This window comes from Hipposideros armiger, unplaced genomic scaffold (genome assembly GCF_001890085.2).
Source record: "Hipposideros armiger isolate ML-2016 unplaced genomic scaffold, ASM189008v1 scaffold_6, whole genome shotgun sequence".
NCBI classification, from domain to species: Eukaryota; Metazoa; Chordata; class Mammalia; order Chiroptera; family Hipposideridae; genus Hipposideros; species Hipposideros armiger.
The window spans coordinates 6,625,965-6,642,247 of NW_017731356.1; the positions used below are offsets into that span (position 1 = coordinate 6,625,965).

A 16,283-nucleotide genomic window follows, 5' to 3' on the forward strand; every position below is an offset into this window, starting at 1 on the left:
TCTGTACATCCTTCTGTGTTTCATGTGGTTGGTTTGGTCCAGGACCCTGCACGTAACCTGAGACTCTCTCCTGTGTCCCTCGCTCTCCACGAAATCAGTCACTGTATTCCGAGTGTCCTCTTCTTACTGACTCTCAGATATGCTCCTTTCTCCCTATCTGTGCCGCTTCCTTTTCTATCATAGGCCACTGTTGTTTTTCACTTAAACTGATCTTTAAACTGATCTCTTAAAATTTCACATGAAACTGATCTTTCTGACTCCTTTTCCACTCTCAATATATTCACCACTTTGCAGTAAAAATGATCTTTAAAAAACCCCTCAAATCCAATTATATAGTATTCCCCGACAGAAACTGAAAGACCGATCTTTCTGCCATTTTATTTAGGAAAAAAACCAAAAACTTAAAATGGTTTCAAGGTCTTGCATGATCTCCCCGGACCTTGCTTACTTCTCCAGCCTCGTCGCTCACCCTCTCCCCTGGGGGACACTTTCCTCCAGCTGTCACACACCACTCTTTCTGTAGCTTAGGCTCTGATGCTACTAAACACCTTTTACTTCTTCCTGTGGGTCACTGTTAGCATGCCTCTGGGCCTGCAACCATGCAATTCCTTCTGCCCAGAGCTCTCCCTGATGGTGACCTTTCGCTTAGCTAATTTTGCTTTTCTATTTTTAACTTTAGGAAGCCCATCAGGACTCCCCTATCTGTAGGAAGCACCCCTCCCGTGGGCTCCCACTGCACACACAACCTCCCTGGCAACATCATTTATCTCACTGAGCAGAAGGGGTCTGGTTACCTGTCTATAGCCTCTAATAGCCCATGAATATTGGTTGAGCATAATGTGCCCAATGGCTGCTGCATTTATTGCTTGCTTAGTTACTCAATAAATGGTTTCTGAATGGATGAAGAGACTGAATTCATAAGAAAAATCATGATAGAATGTTGATGTTAAAGTTGATGCTAAAAATGGTAAAGGAAAGAGGGATATTTTTCCTATGAAGTGGTAGACCTCTCTATTCCAGGTGCTTTAGAGTGGAAGAAAACTTTTAAAATATATGTGTATGTTTTTCATCTAGCAATTGTCTTGGCAACAAAGAAGGAATGGATATGCTCCAAAGACAGTTTTAATTTTATTTATTCAAGCAACATTTAAGCTTGATTAGCATAACTCGGTACTAGTTAATAATAGCAGAAAAAGGAGTAGACCTCTTAACAAGCTCCCCAGAACAGTACTCACACATTAGCATCACCTAGGGAGAGTTTAAAAAATCTTAAATGTCCAGCTCACACCCCAAACCAATTACATCAGAATCTCTGGGGGTGGGACCCAGGCATCAGTATTTTTTGCAAAGTCACTCCAGGATGCAGCCCAAATCAAGAAGCACTAGTCTAGAGGAACTTTTGTTCCTGTAAAAACAATATCAGTCGTGGAATTTTGACTTTCCTAAAAAAAACAAAAACAAAAACAAAAAACAAACCCATAGTAATGCTTGTCTCTTTTAAAATTAGCATAGCGGCATATTTGCCTGCCAGATTTTTACAGAACTCTTTGAGGCTTATTTATTTTTGGAGATAATAGAAAAAATACAAATAGAATTGTTAACTCTAAAGAAACTATAAAATATAGGTAATCTCAGGAGGTTTTCCTTGTTCACCTATTGTAATACCTTCTCTCCATGAAGCCTTTTTTTCCCCATGCTGTTTACTTCCACATACATGTCATCATGATTCACCCTTCATCGTTCCTGACTTCCTAGGAAGCTAAAATAAATGTGTTGAGCTTATATTTGATCAAAAAGACCATGTTATATTCTTGCTTTCCTTTCACACTCATGGTTACCTTTGCTCATTAGGTGTTATCTTTATGGGTGATGGTTAGGTTAACTTCATTAGGGCCCGTAATTAATTTGACTTCTAAGTGTTTCCAGCCTTCTAACTTTACTTAGCTAGGCTCTCATTCCGTGAGTCATTCATCAAGATGCCATCGGAAAGGTGCTTAGTCATCAGACCTTGAGAGTAATTGTAAACAGCCATTCTTTCTGAGGGTCGCTCATGGTATCAGCTTTTGCAAAGTACATAAATCTATATAAGTTCTATAAACACAAATGTAGGTCAAGATGGCAATAAATAGGCCTCCTATTGTGACTATTTATTGTTTAACAAATATTTGGTGGCAAACCCCTTCAGTGGGGTTTGTCTGATCTAACTTGGTGGGAGGGCCTGGGATGGCCCTGGAGCTAGACGTGTGTGTGACCCATCTGTACACACAGATCATTAGTGTGGCAGCGTCAAAAAGCATAAGGTCTGGGCTCTTTTCTGTTGAGTTAATGATGATAGTGATGTTGATTCATCCTATGTGCTATGTGTGCTAAGTGTTTTACGTACATTACCCCATTTATCTCTCAGGACACTAATAATGTTATTATATAATAACAGTATAATATAGTATAATATGTGACATAGTAATATATAACTTGACATAATACAGTAATAATACATTTCAGTGTATTACTATCCCCATCACAGATAAGGAAACTGAGTGTCAGAGTATTGTTAAGTAGCCTTCTCATCATAACTCAGTCAATATACAGCATTAAAACCATTCTGACTCCAAATCCCATGCCTCGGTTAACAAGACTTTCGAGCTTGAGCAAATTATTTCATTTCTCTGGGCCTTTTCTTCCACATCTGTAAAATAATAATAATAAAAAAAAACCTTGAGTGACTTCCAGCTCTAAAAGTCTATATTTTATTTTCTGTCTCAACAGAATCAATGAGAAGAGTTCACACTTAGGTATAACACCATTGAGAGAAGTGATACATAACAACTTATTACCACTAGGGGATAAAAAAAGAAGCAGTGATGTATTATAAACACAAATACTATCCAGGCATGATCTTAAGGTTGTACTTGGAGAACTTCTGGTCTGATTGGATGGCCAAGGTTTTATTTCCCTTCCTCTTGATGGGTTTTGGTCAGCTGTTCTCCATTCATACCCAAGAAGATTGGATCTAGGTCTTCCTTGAAGACAGAATATTGGGAACTTTTTAAAGATTTCTAGAATTGAGTTTAACAATTAAACACTTTCCTAAAACTTCTAAAGAAGACGATTTAGTCAACTTGCTAGAAAAGCTTTCCTTAGTCCAAGTATTATCTCTTGGCTGAGTGGTTAATTACACACATGCTGAGTCAGTGAGATCTAAATTTGAATCCCAACTTTGCTATTTATTAGCTCTTTGACCTCGGAGGCCATTGAACTTGAGATGAAAGAGGCTGAGGGTTGGATGATTAAGGCAGAGACAGTGAGAGATGGAGAAGGTGCTCAGACCTGGGGGCAGGGCATTATTGTACCTGCCAATTTGGAGACCTAAGAAAGTGCAAAGTTACAAGTGAGGAATGGGGCTTATAATTAGAGCTGTCCACCTACTTTTGGGAGTTAGCAGGTTACTACTCATTCTAACAGAGAGGCTCTATTTTATCTGGGAGAAGAGCTTTGTAAGGGGCATTTTTTTTTTCTTTGAGACAGGGAAGAATGGAATGCCAAAGCCAAGTTGGGTGGTGCTATGGATACGACTTCTTGTCCAGAGGGTGGACTGGGCCAGACTTCAGAAGGCCTACTGTTAGAGAGTGCAGGCTGGCAATGATGGACTGTGGACTAGCCGTGCTGAGGTCAACCCGCTCTCCATTTAAGACACTGGCTTGAGAAACCAGGCCTGTGATTCATTAAGAAGAGACTGGCACGAAGTTTGGAGGTACTGATGGTTCTCTCTGGAGTCAAGGAGAGGACTGTCTTTTAAAATGGTCTAGATCAGTACTTCTCAAACTTCAATGTACGTAGGAATCACATGGGCATCTTGTTAGAATGCAGAGTCTGATGGAGTCAGTCTGGGGTGGAGCCTGAGAGCCTGCCTTTCTACCAGGCTCCCAAGTGAGTCCTGTGTGGCTGCTCTGGAAAGCACACCATAAGCAGTAAGGGGCTCAACTATATTTTGAGTAAAGAGGCTCCTGATTTCAATTAAAAAAAAAAAAACACGTGTCACACAAAACACTTAATCAGTTAATTTTTCAGTTTCCTAATCTATGTCATGGAAATAATGTGGTTACTCCTTGCCCTTACATCTTCTTTTGAGGGGGATTTTATATGGTAGGACTTTGCGATACTCCGTATAAAGGTTCTAAGTAAAGGGAGGTCATTTATCTGCAGCTCCATTACTGGGAATACTAGCACTTCCATATTATGATTTACCTGTAGGCGTGGCATCAGACTCATCATGGTGCTAATCCCTGGTCTGCTGTTAATCTGTTACATGATCCCAGGCAAGTTATTTTACTTTTCTAAACCTTACCTACCTCATCTATAAAATAAAGAGTTATACATTCATTGAACCAATGTTTTTTGGTGCCTGTTACATATTAGGCATCACGCTGGACACTGAAGATATAATACTCAATAAAGTCTTGCCCTCACCGAGTGTATATTGCAGTAGGAGAGATAGGCAATAAATGACTAAAACCAAAAACCAAAAATAATGACGGGATTCTATATTCTATGAGAGAGTTACAGGTGCTTCGACTGAAAACCAAAAGCATTGCAGGTGTAAAATAAAGATGCTCTCGGGTGGGGAAACTTATTCTTAGAAAAAAGAGCCAGTCAGGAGAAGGGCAAAAAGAAAAGCATCATAAGCAGAGAGAATGGCTCCAACGTCCTTTGTAGGGAAAGATCCTGGCTGTGTGTGGGCTTCTAAGTTCATTGTGCACGAAATCCATTAAAGAAGGTGGATTGGGGCATAGGATGAAGTCAGAGAAAGTGGGACCAGATCACACCAGACCTCGTGAGTGAGAAGGGAAACTGTGGATTTTATTTTTCATGCAACAGGAGGCAATTGAAATGTCCTAAGCAGGAAAATGACATGATCTAATGTATTTCTTTTTATAAAATATTCCTGTGACTAGTGTGTGCCCACTGGGTAGGAAGGGATCCAGAGAAGTGGGGTGTCTAGTTAGGAGGTGAGAGATGGACACCTGGGCTAGCACTCATGGCAGTAGAGATGTGAGAGGCATGAGGACAGATTCCAGAGATATTTGGGAGATAAAACTGAGAGGACTTGCTGATGGATGAATATGATCGGATGGGAGCTTGGGGAAACAGGTAAGGTTGAGAGAAAGAGTAGAATCAAAGATGTCTCCTATGTTTCAGATTTAAACAACAGGGTAGATGGTGGTATTGTTGACTGAAATGGGGATGGTTGAGGAAGAGAGCGTGTGGACATAAGGGAATCAAGAACTCTAGTATCAGGAGTCCTTATTATGCAGGGGGAGTTTGAGGATACAGTGATGTCGATATATATTCTTCTGCACAATGCCTACCACTTTAGTGCTCAATATTTTGTGTTTATTCTATTATTGGAATTATTCACAAGTGTCTACCCACTGAAGACACCAGATGCCCTGCCTCAGTAAAGACATAATCATTCTCTTGGATTCAACAATCATGCTTTTATTTTCTCCAATGGAAAATAAATACTACTTTTGAAAACCTGGCAGTGGTGTTAGAAAGATGGGGTAGATGCATGTGTGCCTCAAGAAACATCAGTCAGACTTTCAGCCAAGTGTTGATTACAAGATCTTTATTTCTGGCAATGATGTGAGAATCAGAAAGAGCACAGCTGGATTTTCAGCACTAGGTGGACACCACAAGTTCTGGAAATTGGAAGAGGCCTCTTCTAACTTGGAAATTGTGATTTGTCTGAAGCAGTGAGGGGGAAAATAAATACAAACCCTCTTCTACCCCAGGTCCCGATGATACCATCTGCACAGTCAGTTGTCTGTCCTGTTTGGGTTTTGCTAAACATCTGGGGCCTTTTGATCAGAGTTGTTAGGGAGGTGATTTTCCCCTCTGATTTCTACACCTATGGCTTATTTTTGCTAGCATAGGAAAGTAACCATCGATTTGATTAGTTTGCCCACCTGGCTATGTATGAAAACTGCTGGAAAGCTTAAAAATATAGACTGTTAGACCAGCCCAGGAGGTTTGATTCGGTATGCCTGTCAATCTAGGTTTTTGAAATGATTCCTCTATCATTGGCCCACAAACGTCATTTGGAAACCAGCGGCCTAAGGGTTGGGGTGTTATATCATAATTTCAAAGCTCTGAATTCTGTGCTTGCTTTTGCCAGTGACTTGCTATGTGACGTTGGTCAAGTCACGTGGTTATTAATGCACAGCTTCCTGCCTGTAGAGTGAGATAGGTTAGCCCCCCCCCACACTTACTCCACTGGGATACAGAATATATAGGGAGTTAATAGTCAGGGGGTAGAATGATTCCTGTGAAAGACACTTGGCCCAGACTATCAGTGAAGGCGTGGGATCTCTGTCCTGGGGAGGACCGGCCTGTGGGCATTGGTCTAGTTTCCGATCCCATTATTCTTTGAAATGTAAACTTATTCACGCCATGGCTTCAGCGTGTCACTGAGCTCTTAAATCATGCACTTCATGAGAAAGATTTGGATCATTGTGAGTAAACCAATTTTTGTTTTTGTTAATCACGTTAAAAGGGTGAGAGGTCACTCCTGAATATCACCAAACTGGAAAAAGCAGGCATGACACCATTGAGGTCGAAGTCCTGTCATCACTGTAGGTGTCAGTCCCCTTCAAGGGCCCTGCGTGGAAACCAAATTTCCTGGAGGTGGGAGGAACCCAGGACACTCTGACCTCCTGCCACAATCCCTTTTAGAGCAAAATGGCCAGAACCAGCCACCCATGGTGTTTACGTGCTAAGCTCCATGCGGTGGCATCTCATCGGTTCCACAAGCTGGGGCCGGCAGGCGTGGACGGAGCCGATGGGACAGGGCCTGAGGAGCTGATGCTTTGTGAGAAGTCTGAAGGCGGGACCTGAAGTGTCTCATCTAATGCTGTGATGTGCAGACGCTGTGAGAGGCTTACGGAGAGGTGGCCATCGGAGTCCACCCCGTACGAGGGAGAAGCTGGGAGGGGAATCCATGAGGTTGGGCAGCGTAGGAAGCAGGCGTACATTTCTCCCTGTGGGAAGAAAACTGGATTTCCTAGGAATCGGGACTCTCTCCCAGCCTCTCCCCACTGCTGCCTGCGGGCCTCCTGTGGGGTTCAGGGGCACCAGTGAGAGCAGTGCTGCTTCCCTTTCTACCTTCCAGCACCCCTCACAAACACACCCACATTTTACTGATCTTACTGAGGGCAGCGCAGGCCTGGCACGGTGTCTGGGTACCACCCACAACATCCAGCTCACCCTTCTCCATCCAAGTTTGATCTGCCTACCCTCAGCCCTGAGGTTATTACACTGGCCAGGAACTATATGAAATCGGCATTCTTGAATGGCTCTCCCCCTGGGCAGGGAAAAGGAGCACTGTTTCCATGGTTGAAGTGTTCCAACCAATTCAGAGAAAAATACCACATGAAGTCAAATTATGATCGTTCTGGCCAAGCAAGGGTTTTCCTTTATAACCATGCTGACATGCAAGGTTTTACAGCCTCGCCTCTCCCCCCGGTAGTGCCTTCTCTCGCCAGCTGGGGGATGTCAATTCTGAAGAGGTAGGGGGAGGATTTCATCTGTGGGAGGCAGAACAAAGAAGAGTCCCTGGGGGGATATAAACTCTGTACTGGGAACAAAGAGTGAACTAGCCAGGCCCCGGGGAGAGACAAAGAGGAGCTTCCTTATAGGAAAAACGCTGGCAAACCCTTCATTGAAAATACATTTGGAGAGGTATTTTAAAATGGCATCTTCCATTAGGGAAAGAAGGCATACACTAAAGAGGACATACTGTGTGATTTCAATGGTGGAAAGTTCAAGGACAGGCAAAAATTCTTCTATGCCGATGAAAGTCGGAATAGTCTGGGTTGCAGGGGTGTGGGGAGGTTTAACTGGAAAGGAACACCCAGCGAGTTTCTGGGGGGCTGGAAATGCTCTGTATCTTGATCTGAGCGATGATTACCCAGGCGTGTGTACCTGTGCACATGCTTTCAGCTGTATACTAAGATTTGTGTAATGTTTTGTATGTAATTCATTACTCAGTACAAAATTATGAAATGAATCTTCTATTTTTGCCACCCTGATAGATGTGACATCAGGATAAAGGGCATCTGGGAGGCTCAGTAAGGACAGGTGCTACTATTATGAAAAGGGGACTGTAGAACATATAAAAGGCAGTTCATCCTGACACAGTGGAAGGCCATTGGCTTTGGCAGCTAGTCGACCTTGGCCCAAGTCCCGTCTGCTGCTTGCACTGCGGATCAATCTTTAGCTTTCCATCTCTCTCAGGCTCAGTTCCTTCCTCTGAAATGTGGATAATATTTGCCTTCAACTGCTGTTTGGGAGATTCAAAGAAATAATGTATATAGGTGTTTTGCCAGACATCTGAACTACAGCTCAAAAATAGTATTTATTATGAACAGATAGTAGATGTATGTCCACATAAACTACATATGATGCTAAAGAATTCTGGTCATAAAATCAGATTTCTGTCCTAAAATATTCCTGGGAATAAAGGTGTGAATAACAATTTAATAATAAATACACCTTCACTTATTTCTAAGTAGATGCTGTTAAAATATGTTAAACTATTAAAATGTATTTAAATTATTTCAAATCAAATACATCCTGTGCTGTAGGGTCTTGGGCAAATTACTTAACATCTCTGAGTATGCTAAGTAATTCTTTATAAAATGGGAATACCAACACCATTTCATTAGGGGTATTCTGATGATTCAGTTTGTGAAAATACGTATTGTGCTCTATAATGTGCCTAACACACTGTGAATTTTGGATAAATGATTCAATTTGACAAATATTTAATTCATGCCTAATATAAACCAGATGTTGTTTTAGTGCCTATGAATTAAAAAACAAGAATACACCATAATCCTTGCCTTCAGGAAGCTTCCAACCTAGTGGGAAAGATAGACGTGCACATTTATAAAACAATTTTATACTAGTATAAAATTAGAGTACTGCGGAAGTACACAGGAGGCATTGTACAATAGTAGTCAATTAAAAATGTGTGGACAATGGGCATATTTAAATTGACAAAGGGCATTCGTGATATTGGAAAATAGCAATTTAAGGCCACCAGGTGATTGAGTCAATGGCCACAGAATTATTTCTGTTTTAGAAACACAAGCTTATGTGTACCCAGGAATGTTTTGAAGCAGAAGCAGGTGCCTTGAAACAGCAAAATGGAAAGCACCTTCAAATTGGCAGTGAGTCAGAAGGGGAATGGAATGGAATTTGAAGGAGTGATACCTAATTCTGTTGATTGCCGTCTACCTCAAGTTCAGTCTCTCTGGTTGGTGGCCATGTCCCTTCATGAGAAGGAAGGGCGAGTTTTCCAGCACAGTGTTGAGTCATGTCTCCTTCGAGAATGTGATGAAAGCTATGAATGCTTTCCAAGGAAAAAGTGGACTTGTAAACAAACAAAATGACCATGGTAATCTCCAGCGAGGCTCTTGCCCGCTTTGAGTTATTGTATTAGTTCAGGCTAAGTGCCTCTGTTTCAAAAGAAAACTCAGATTCATACTGTTGCGTCTTCTCCTCCTCTCTCTCTGGAGAACCAGCCATATCAGCAGCTTCATCAGCTCCATCAGCATATTAACACTGATGAGCCCCAGATCCCCTCTGGGTGGTCCCTAAGTGTGTGATAACCTTCTCTGCCCCCCATCCTACCTGGCATCTCCCTGTCACTTACATCTGAGTCTGCTCCAAGATGGAAAGGCTTAAAGAAAACCCAACTGTGAACCGTCTAGACCCTGCACTGATACTTACCACCCTCTCTTGAGAGTAACATAACAAATACGACTGTACACCAGCTACTACTATCACTGCTATTCAGTGTACATGACTATTTCCACTTCCATGACTTAGACGTTAGACTGGAAAGGTAGGACCCCTGGCTAGCAAGAACCAACTGCTTCTGCCTATTTGCTAATTCTTATCACCTACACTAAGGATCCAGTCTTCTTCCATGACCTCCTTGAGGGAGTCTGATGGGTTATTATGTTTCATGTCTTATCAGCAAGTTCCTGAAGATACAGTGCCTGGAGGACGGAACCTGGCAACAAGGCAGCTGTGTTCCAGTGATGTGCGAGCCCCCTTCCCCTGTCTTTCAGGGCATGTATGAATGCACCAAGGGCTTTGAGCTCAACAGCCAGTGTGTGCTCAACTGTAACCAGGAAAGTAAAAGGGTAAGGACAACTTGCACTTTGTTTTACATCAGGCTGTGCTCTAATATTGATGACCAATCTAAGAACGTTGAGTAGAAATGATCTAAATGAATCCCAACAGGCAGAGCCTTACTAAGTTGGGATTCTGATACTATTTGATGCTATTTGATAGGGAGTTCAGAAGATATCACATTTGGGAATATTTTTTCACAGCTCTCTCTTGGATAAGAAGAAAAACCTGATGGTTTGAGTATCTGGGCGTATTCCAGAAAATGCTAGGATTCTGATAGGGCAACATGATTTCCTCCTACGTATAGCCACTGACCTACTACCAGAAATGCTGGTATTATATTCTTCAGTAGAACAGAGTCCTGAACAAACACATGAATTCCTCAGCAAAGGGAAAGCTGAAAGCTCTGTTTGACTATTATTCTCTCTAGGATTTTGGCTGACAAGGTCCCAAATGAAAACCACGGTCTTATGGTTCTGTGACTAAGATTAATTCTATTTTAGAATCTTTTCAAGTAACACACGCATACATGAGGCAGGAAGTTAGGCAGACTTCCTGGGCAAAGATCAATGACCTTGACTGCTCTCCTGGCGCATGGCTTTGTGTCAGTGTCCAGCACTCCAAGATAAGCACTGCAGGACAGATATGAAAAGAATATGCCGTGAATGAGAGAAGACATGAAACACATCTGTTTGCACTGATTGTTTATGGACTCACAAAGTTGGCCAGATGCATGGAGAGATATCGATAATTCTAAAATCTCACTTTCTTGAGTTTTGTGAGTTAGTGCTATTCTCTTGATCTACATTATTGGAGGTGTGAAGCCAAGAGTCACACAAACCAACAAACGTGTGGAGAAAGGCAACAGAACTTTGGTGAGACTCAGAGTAACCATAGCATGTCCATCCAAGCAGAAAGATGAAAAACACCTTCAGAAAAATCATGAATTGGTTTCACTGGATCAAACTCATCTTGAAAAAAGTCTGACATTTGCCACAAACAGCATTTGCGTGACAGTATGGATGAATCGATGCAAAACAGCACCATCTGGAAAGAAGAATTATCCAAACATCTCAGAATACGTGGGTTACAGTTGATAGCTCATCCTAATTTTATAGCCAAAGAAAAGCACATTGTGAATACATTTCATTAATGACAAAATTGTTCATGATTCCTTCACATCAAAAGAGCAAAAGATTGTCATGACTTTTGTTTTTATTTTTGTTTTTTTGGTCACTAGCAACATGGTTTATGATTTCAGTAGTGTCTTTTAGTCTAAGTTCTAGAAGTTGGAGGATGCCACCATTTGGTCAGACCACTTTCCCACCCTCTAAATGAAGTTAACAAAACAAGAACAAAATGTTCTTTATCTTTAATATTCTAGCTCCCCATCCTGTGCACGAAGGAGGGACTGTGGACTGAGGAGTTCAAGTTGTGTGAGAAGCTGCAAGGAGAATGTCCACCACCCCCGTCAGAGCTGAATTTCGTGGAGTACAAGTGTGAACAAGGATACAGGATCGGTAAGTTCTGGAAGAAATACTGAATTCTGTTCTCAAGGAGTCTCCTCATTAGACCTGACGGGTTCTAAAGTCAGGTCGACTGTTCTCCCTGAGGACTGGACAGGAATGTGAGTTGACTCAGCTGCTTCGGTAAAAGTGAAATTTATGGCAAATTCATACTTTTGACTCTTCCACATGTGTGTAATGTTGGTGTGGCCGCTGAGCCATTTGCACCATGTCTGGCCGTGCTTCCCACCTCATTGCAGGCTGAAAGTGGATTGTTTGGTGGCAGGCATAGTTCCAAGAGGAAACGTGAGACTGTGTAGTCACACACTACATGTGTGCTGGACTCTTCCTCCGTTCTCTCTGCGTTTGTGACTGGAGCAGAAAGTTCCTGGAAGAGGCCATGTGAGATTGCTTTTGCTTGTGTTGGTCTTCAGCCCTTCTTTTCTCTACAGAGGACCGTGTTCCAGAGCCTCTGGGCAACGTCTTGATCAAACAATTGCAATTAAAGGTCTCTATGGCCAGAACTGATTTCTAGTGATGCTGACTCAACTTTGCCCTGGCTGGGCCAAAGCAGCATAGTAAAGAGATGCTGTTTGGGGAAAACCTTGTGAGATTGACCCTAAGTTCTGAATTCTGCAAGAAAGAAGTGATTGGATAAGCCGTTCTAACTTGTGTAATGCCTGTGGATATGGTTTAAGTTAATGGGAAAGCTCGTTAGTTTTCAGGGATGGTTCTTGACTATCTTCAAGTTGCTCTTTGTACTGAGTTAGCTTGTGGTCAGGCGTGGGCAGAAGGGAGCTTAGACTATGCCTCTTGAGTGGCGTTTCATGAGCAAATTCTCATCTCCCCACCCTCTAATTTCTACATTAAGGTGTCAAGCACTCATATATATTTAGCCCTTAAGAGGTTTGTAACTCTTTGAGTTATTATAGAGGTTAGCAAAAATCATCAAAATGGAGATAATGAGAGCTGAAAAGTAACTTGGAGATCATTAAAGCTACAGATGAGGAATAGAGAACCCAGAGTGTACCTTTTTTGAATAGAATTTTAGAAGACACTTGGACTCCATATACAAAAGAATGCAGCAAGATTTTCTTTCAAGAGGCCAACAGTAGGCCACAATCTCTGCTGCTCATTTCCCATTGTTTTCTTTTTTAATCATATAGTGTTCTTCGCTGCCAGCGTAATGATCCTCAGTGTAGTAATAGGCATTATAAATCTGCCTTCATAATTTCTGGGCCATTTTTTTCTCAGGTAGTAAAGTTCTCAGGTACTAGATGCTGTAGTTATAAGCCTCAGAAGATCCTATAAGCAGGAAGGCTATTAAATGTACTTGAAAGGCATCAACCAATCAGGAGAGATATTGGCTAGCCAGACTCCTGGACTGGGGTCTTGGAGGTCCACCAGACCAGGACTTAATCTTTCAATTGCTGCATCATGCAGAGATTCTGGGGTTCCCAAGGACCCCTGGACCAGAATGAGGAGGGGGTGCTTGGTTCACAGGAGTTAACAGGGGGCAGTGGTTCCTTACTAATTCAAGTAGAAAGTATGAGCTACCTGGTAGATGAATATCAGCCCTGCCTATAGCCACAATAATCATGACGCATAACATAGCAATTGCTCTTGAAAAATCAAAGCTATCGATTCCAGGATGAAAAAGACTGAGATCTGGGAAGTTCAAGTGTGTGCTGTAAATTTCTGTTCCCTCAGGTGCAGTGTGCTCCCCATCGTGCATAATCCCCCCCAATGATCCTGTGATTCTGCCTGAGAACATCACTGCTGACACCCTGGAGCACTGGATGGAGCCTGTCAAAGTCCAGGTGAGGAAGGGGACATCTTTTATGTGCCAAGGGTGTCAGGCTGCTGAGTGGTTCTCCACTGGGGAGTACGTTCCCCAGAATAATATCCGAGGCTTTCAAAGCATCCTTAAGGCAAACAGCCACGTGGGCCATTCCTAGAGGAGAGGATTTTAAAAAGAAGGAAACAGAGAACTTGAGAAAAAAAGATCGTCCACATACACAGCAAAGTTTAAAAGATAATATAGAAAGAAGACTCAGAGACATAAAGATTAATAATACAGCGTTTTGTTCATCTTTATATTCCTAGTACCTTTTTCAGGGCAGGGCACTTTGTAGTTGTTGTATAAGCACTGGTTGAATGAGCAAAGAAATTGTCATAGCACCATTTTCTACTTTAAAAGTAAATGCATTTTTTCCCCCCTCAAACTGGGCCCGTGTCAGCAGCTTTGTACTGCTATGTGTAATCATACCCTCGTCAATTTCAAGTTGCCCATCCCAGAGAGAAAATGCAGAATAATTTTTTCTCCTTAAGCTAAACATCAAACTATTTGGGGAAATTGTCCAAGTTATGATTGTAAGCCCAATAATAATCACAGGAACACTGTTGACCTTGGCACAAAACATGTATTTTAAAAATGCTGAGTTTTTACTCATGGTCACTGTTATCCATCAGCTGTGTACCCTTAAACAATTTCACCACCTTGTGTACCTCCATATCCTCATGTGCAAAGTAGGCATTGTACCTATTTCATAAGGTCAATGTGAGTATCAGATGAGAACCATGCAGATAAACTGGTTTAACTTTGTGCTGAATGCATACTACCCTTTCTTGATCAGTTGCCATTCCTACTGAAGGCTGGTTGCTTCCCTTCACCTCTGCCTGCTCTTCTCATCTGTAGTGACACTGCCCTGCTCTATGATTTGGGGGTACAGCTAAACTATGTGGTGCCTGTGTACAGTTTGCAACATCGTTAGTAGCACTATTACTTAAGTGGCATTCTTGAGACGTGTGTCAGATTTTTGTGTGAAATCATTCAATTTGCTGCTTCCAACAGTTTAGGGGAAAAAGTGAGGTAACTCACAAAATGAGCCTCATCCTCGCTTCAGAAAAGTACTTTGTCCCTCTGCCACCCCCACACCCCCGGCCAAAAAAATTCCCAAAGGTCCAAATCTCAAAAGTTAAAAACATAATTAACAACAATTTGATTTGTTCCTGTACTCCCAGATCAATATTTTTTATGCCAAAAGAAAACCAAGGGTTAACCCAATAGTTGCCACTAATTATCATAGAGTGGCTAAATAAGCTATTCTCTATGCTCTCTCAGCTCTTTCATAGATATTCTGAAATTAAGGAGTATTGTTTACAAACAGTGCCTACATAGGATGCTTTGTTTTTAGGAAGTTGAAACTTCATTGTAAGAGAAAACCAAAAAGAAGTCAATGGAAGCAACAGAATGATGGTGAGGTTATGGTCTTGTGCTCCCAGGTCCTCAGAGATGCGATTATGTACCAACTGTACATGATCTCATGACATCTGCCATTTTGGGGCACTTGGTGGCTCCTGAGGGCTGGGAAATTGAACAGTCCTCACGAATAAGAAGTGCCTTGTGAACCCAGGCAGCTGTAGTAAATGAAACTCTTCCTGGAGTAAAATCCTTACAGTTTACATTGATTTATTTTGGGGGTTGACCCATATTGTACTCAAGCTTCGATTCTGGTGCCCTTAATTGGGTGTTTGTAAAGGGAACAGACCTGGGTTCCACCCTTCACAGAAGCCGGCGATGCATGCCTTCGAGCATGTGTCTTTAACAAGCACCACTGTCATGCTTTGAGAAACATGGCTACCACAAAACAAAATCCTGGCAACAGGAATATTTTAAGTACCCTCTCAGCACACCTGTTTGGAGCCCGGCTCATTGGGTTAGTTAATGGTGAACAGCTATTTCGTGCAAACCTCTGCTAACCGCATGCTTCACATACCTTCGTGTCCGGCAAGACTGCAGAGCAAATGGATGAAAGTGCACGTTTTCGCCAATGACTTTATTCTTCGTAATAAAAGCAATCCATTACATTTGGAGAACACTTTGTTTTGAAACTTGTATATATAATATATACTTTACATATATTTATCATTTTATTTGAATCGTGTCACAAACCAATACACTAGGAAAGGAAGGTTTTATTAATCTTATTTTACTGATAAATTAGATTTTGTTGGAAGATCTGTCCAAGGTTGCCAGCTGACAGGAAATGGTCTTGACTCCAAGTTCAATGTGATTTCCCTGGAATCACTGTTGGCTGTAGTTTTTGTTTGTTTGTTTGCTTGTTTGATTCCCCCCCCCCCATCCCCCATGTATGTTTAGGTCACTTCTCTCAACCAGAAGAACTCCCTCATTGCTACACTTTCCTACCCTCCCCATGAAGTCTAACAAAAGTAATTTAGAGAAATATGTCCCTATAATACTGTCTTTCCTTGTTGTGCAAGAGTTTGTTTTTAATGAACGATCGAGTATACTTTTTAAATGCCTACAAAGTTTGTTTGCCTTTCTCTGGGGGTTCTGCTGGTTTTTATTCATGCAAATGATACCTGACTCCTAGAATAATATACTTTTCATTAAAGGAAGCATTTCTGAGGACTCAGGTAGCCTGGGGCTTTGATGAAAAATAGCTCAAAGCAGTAACTTGCATAAAAAGAAGAGTGAGGTCCTCCTGGGTTCAAATACTACGTGACTTACCTTTGGAGCTATTAGCAAGGACGAGGATAATAGTATCTATCCCG

At 41.8% G+C, this 16,283-nt stretch overlaps 1 protein-coding gene across 1 annotated transcript in view; it reads left to right on the top strand.

Moving 5' to 3' along the window:
- PAPPA2 (pappalysin 2) overlaps nucleotides 1-16,283 on the top strand; it is a 224,310-nt gene that overhangs the window by 166,560 nt on the left and 41,467 nt on the right. Inside the window, exons 17-19 of the mRNA XM_019646831.1 lie at nucleotides 10,043-10,211; nucleotides 11,585-11,720; nucleotides 13,416-13,525. Of these exons, the coding sequence (XP_019502376.1) occupies nucleotides 10,043-10,211; nucleotides 11,585-11,720; nucleotides 13,416-13,525 (415 nt within the window). The remainder of the gene's footprint in view (nucleotides 1-10,042; nucleotides 10,212-11,584; nucleotides 11,721-13,415; nucleotides 13,526-16,283) is intronic.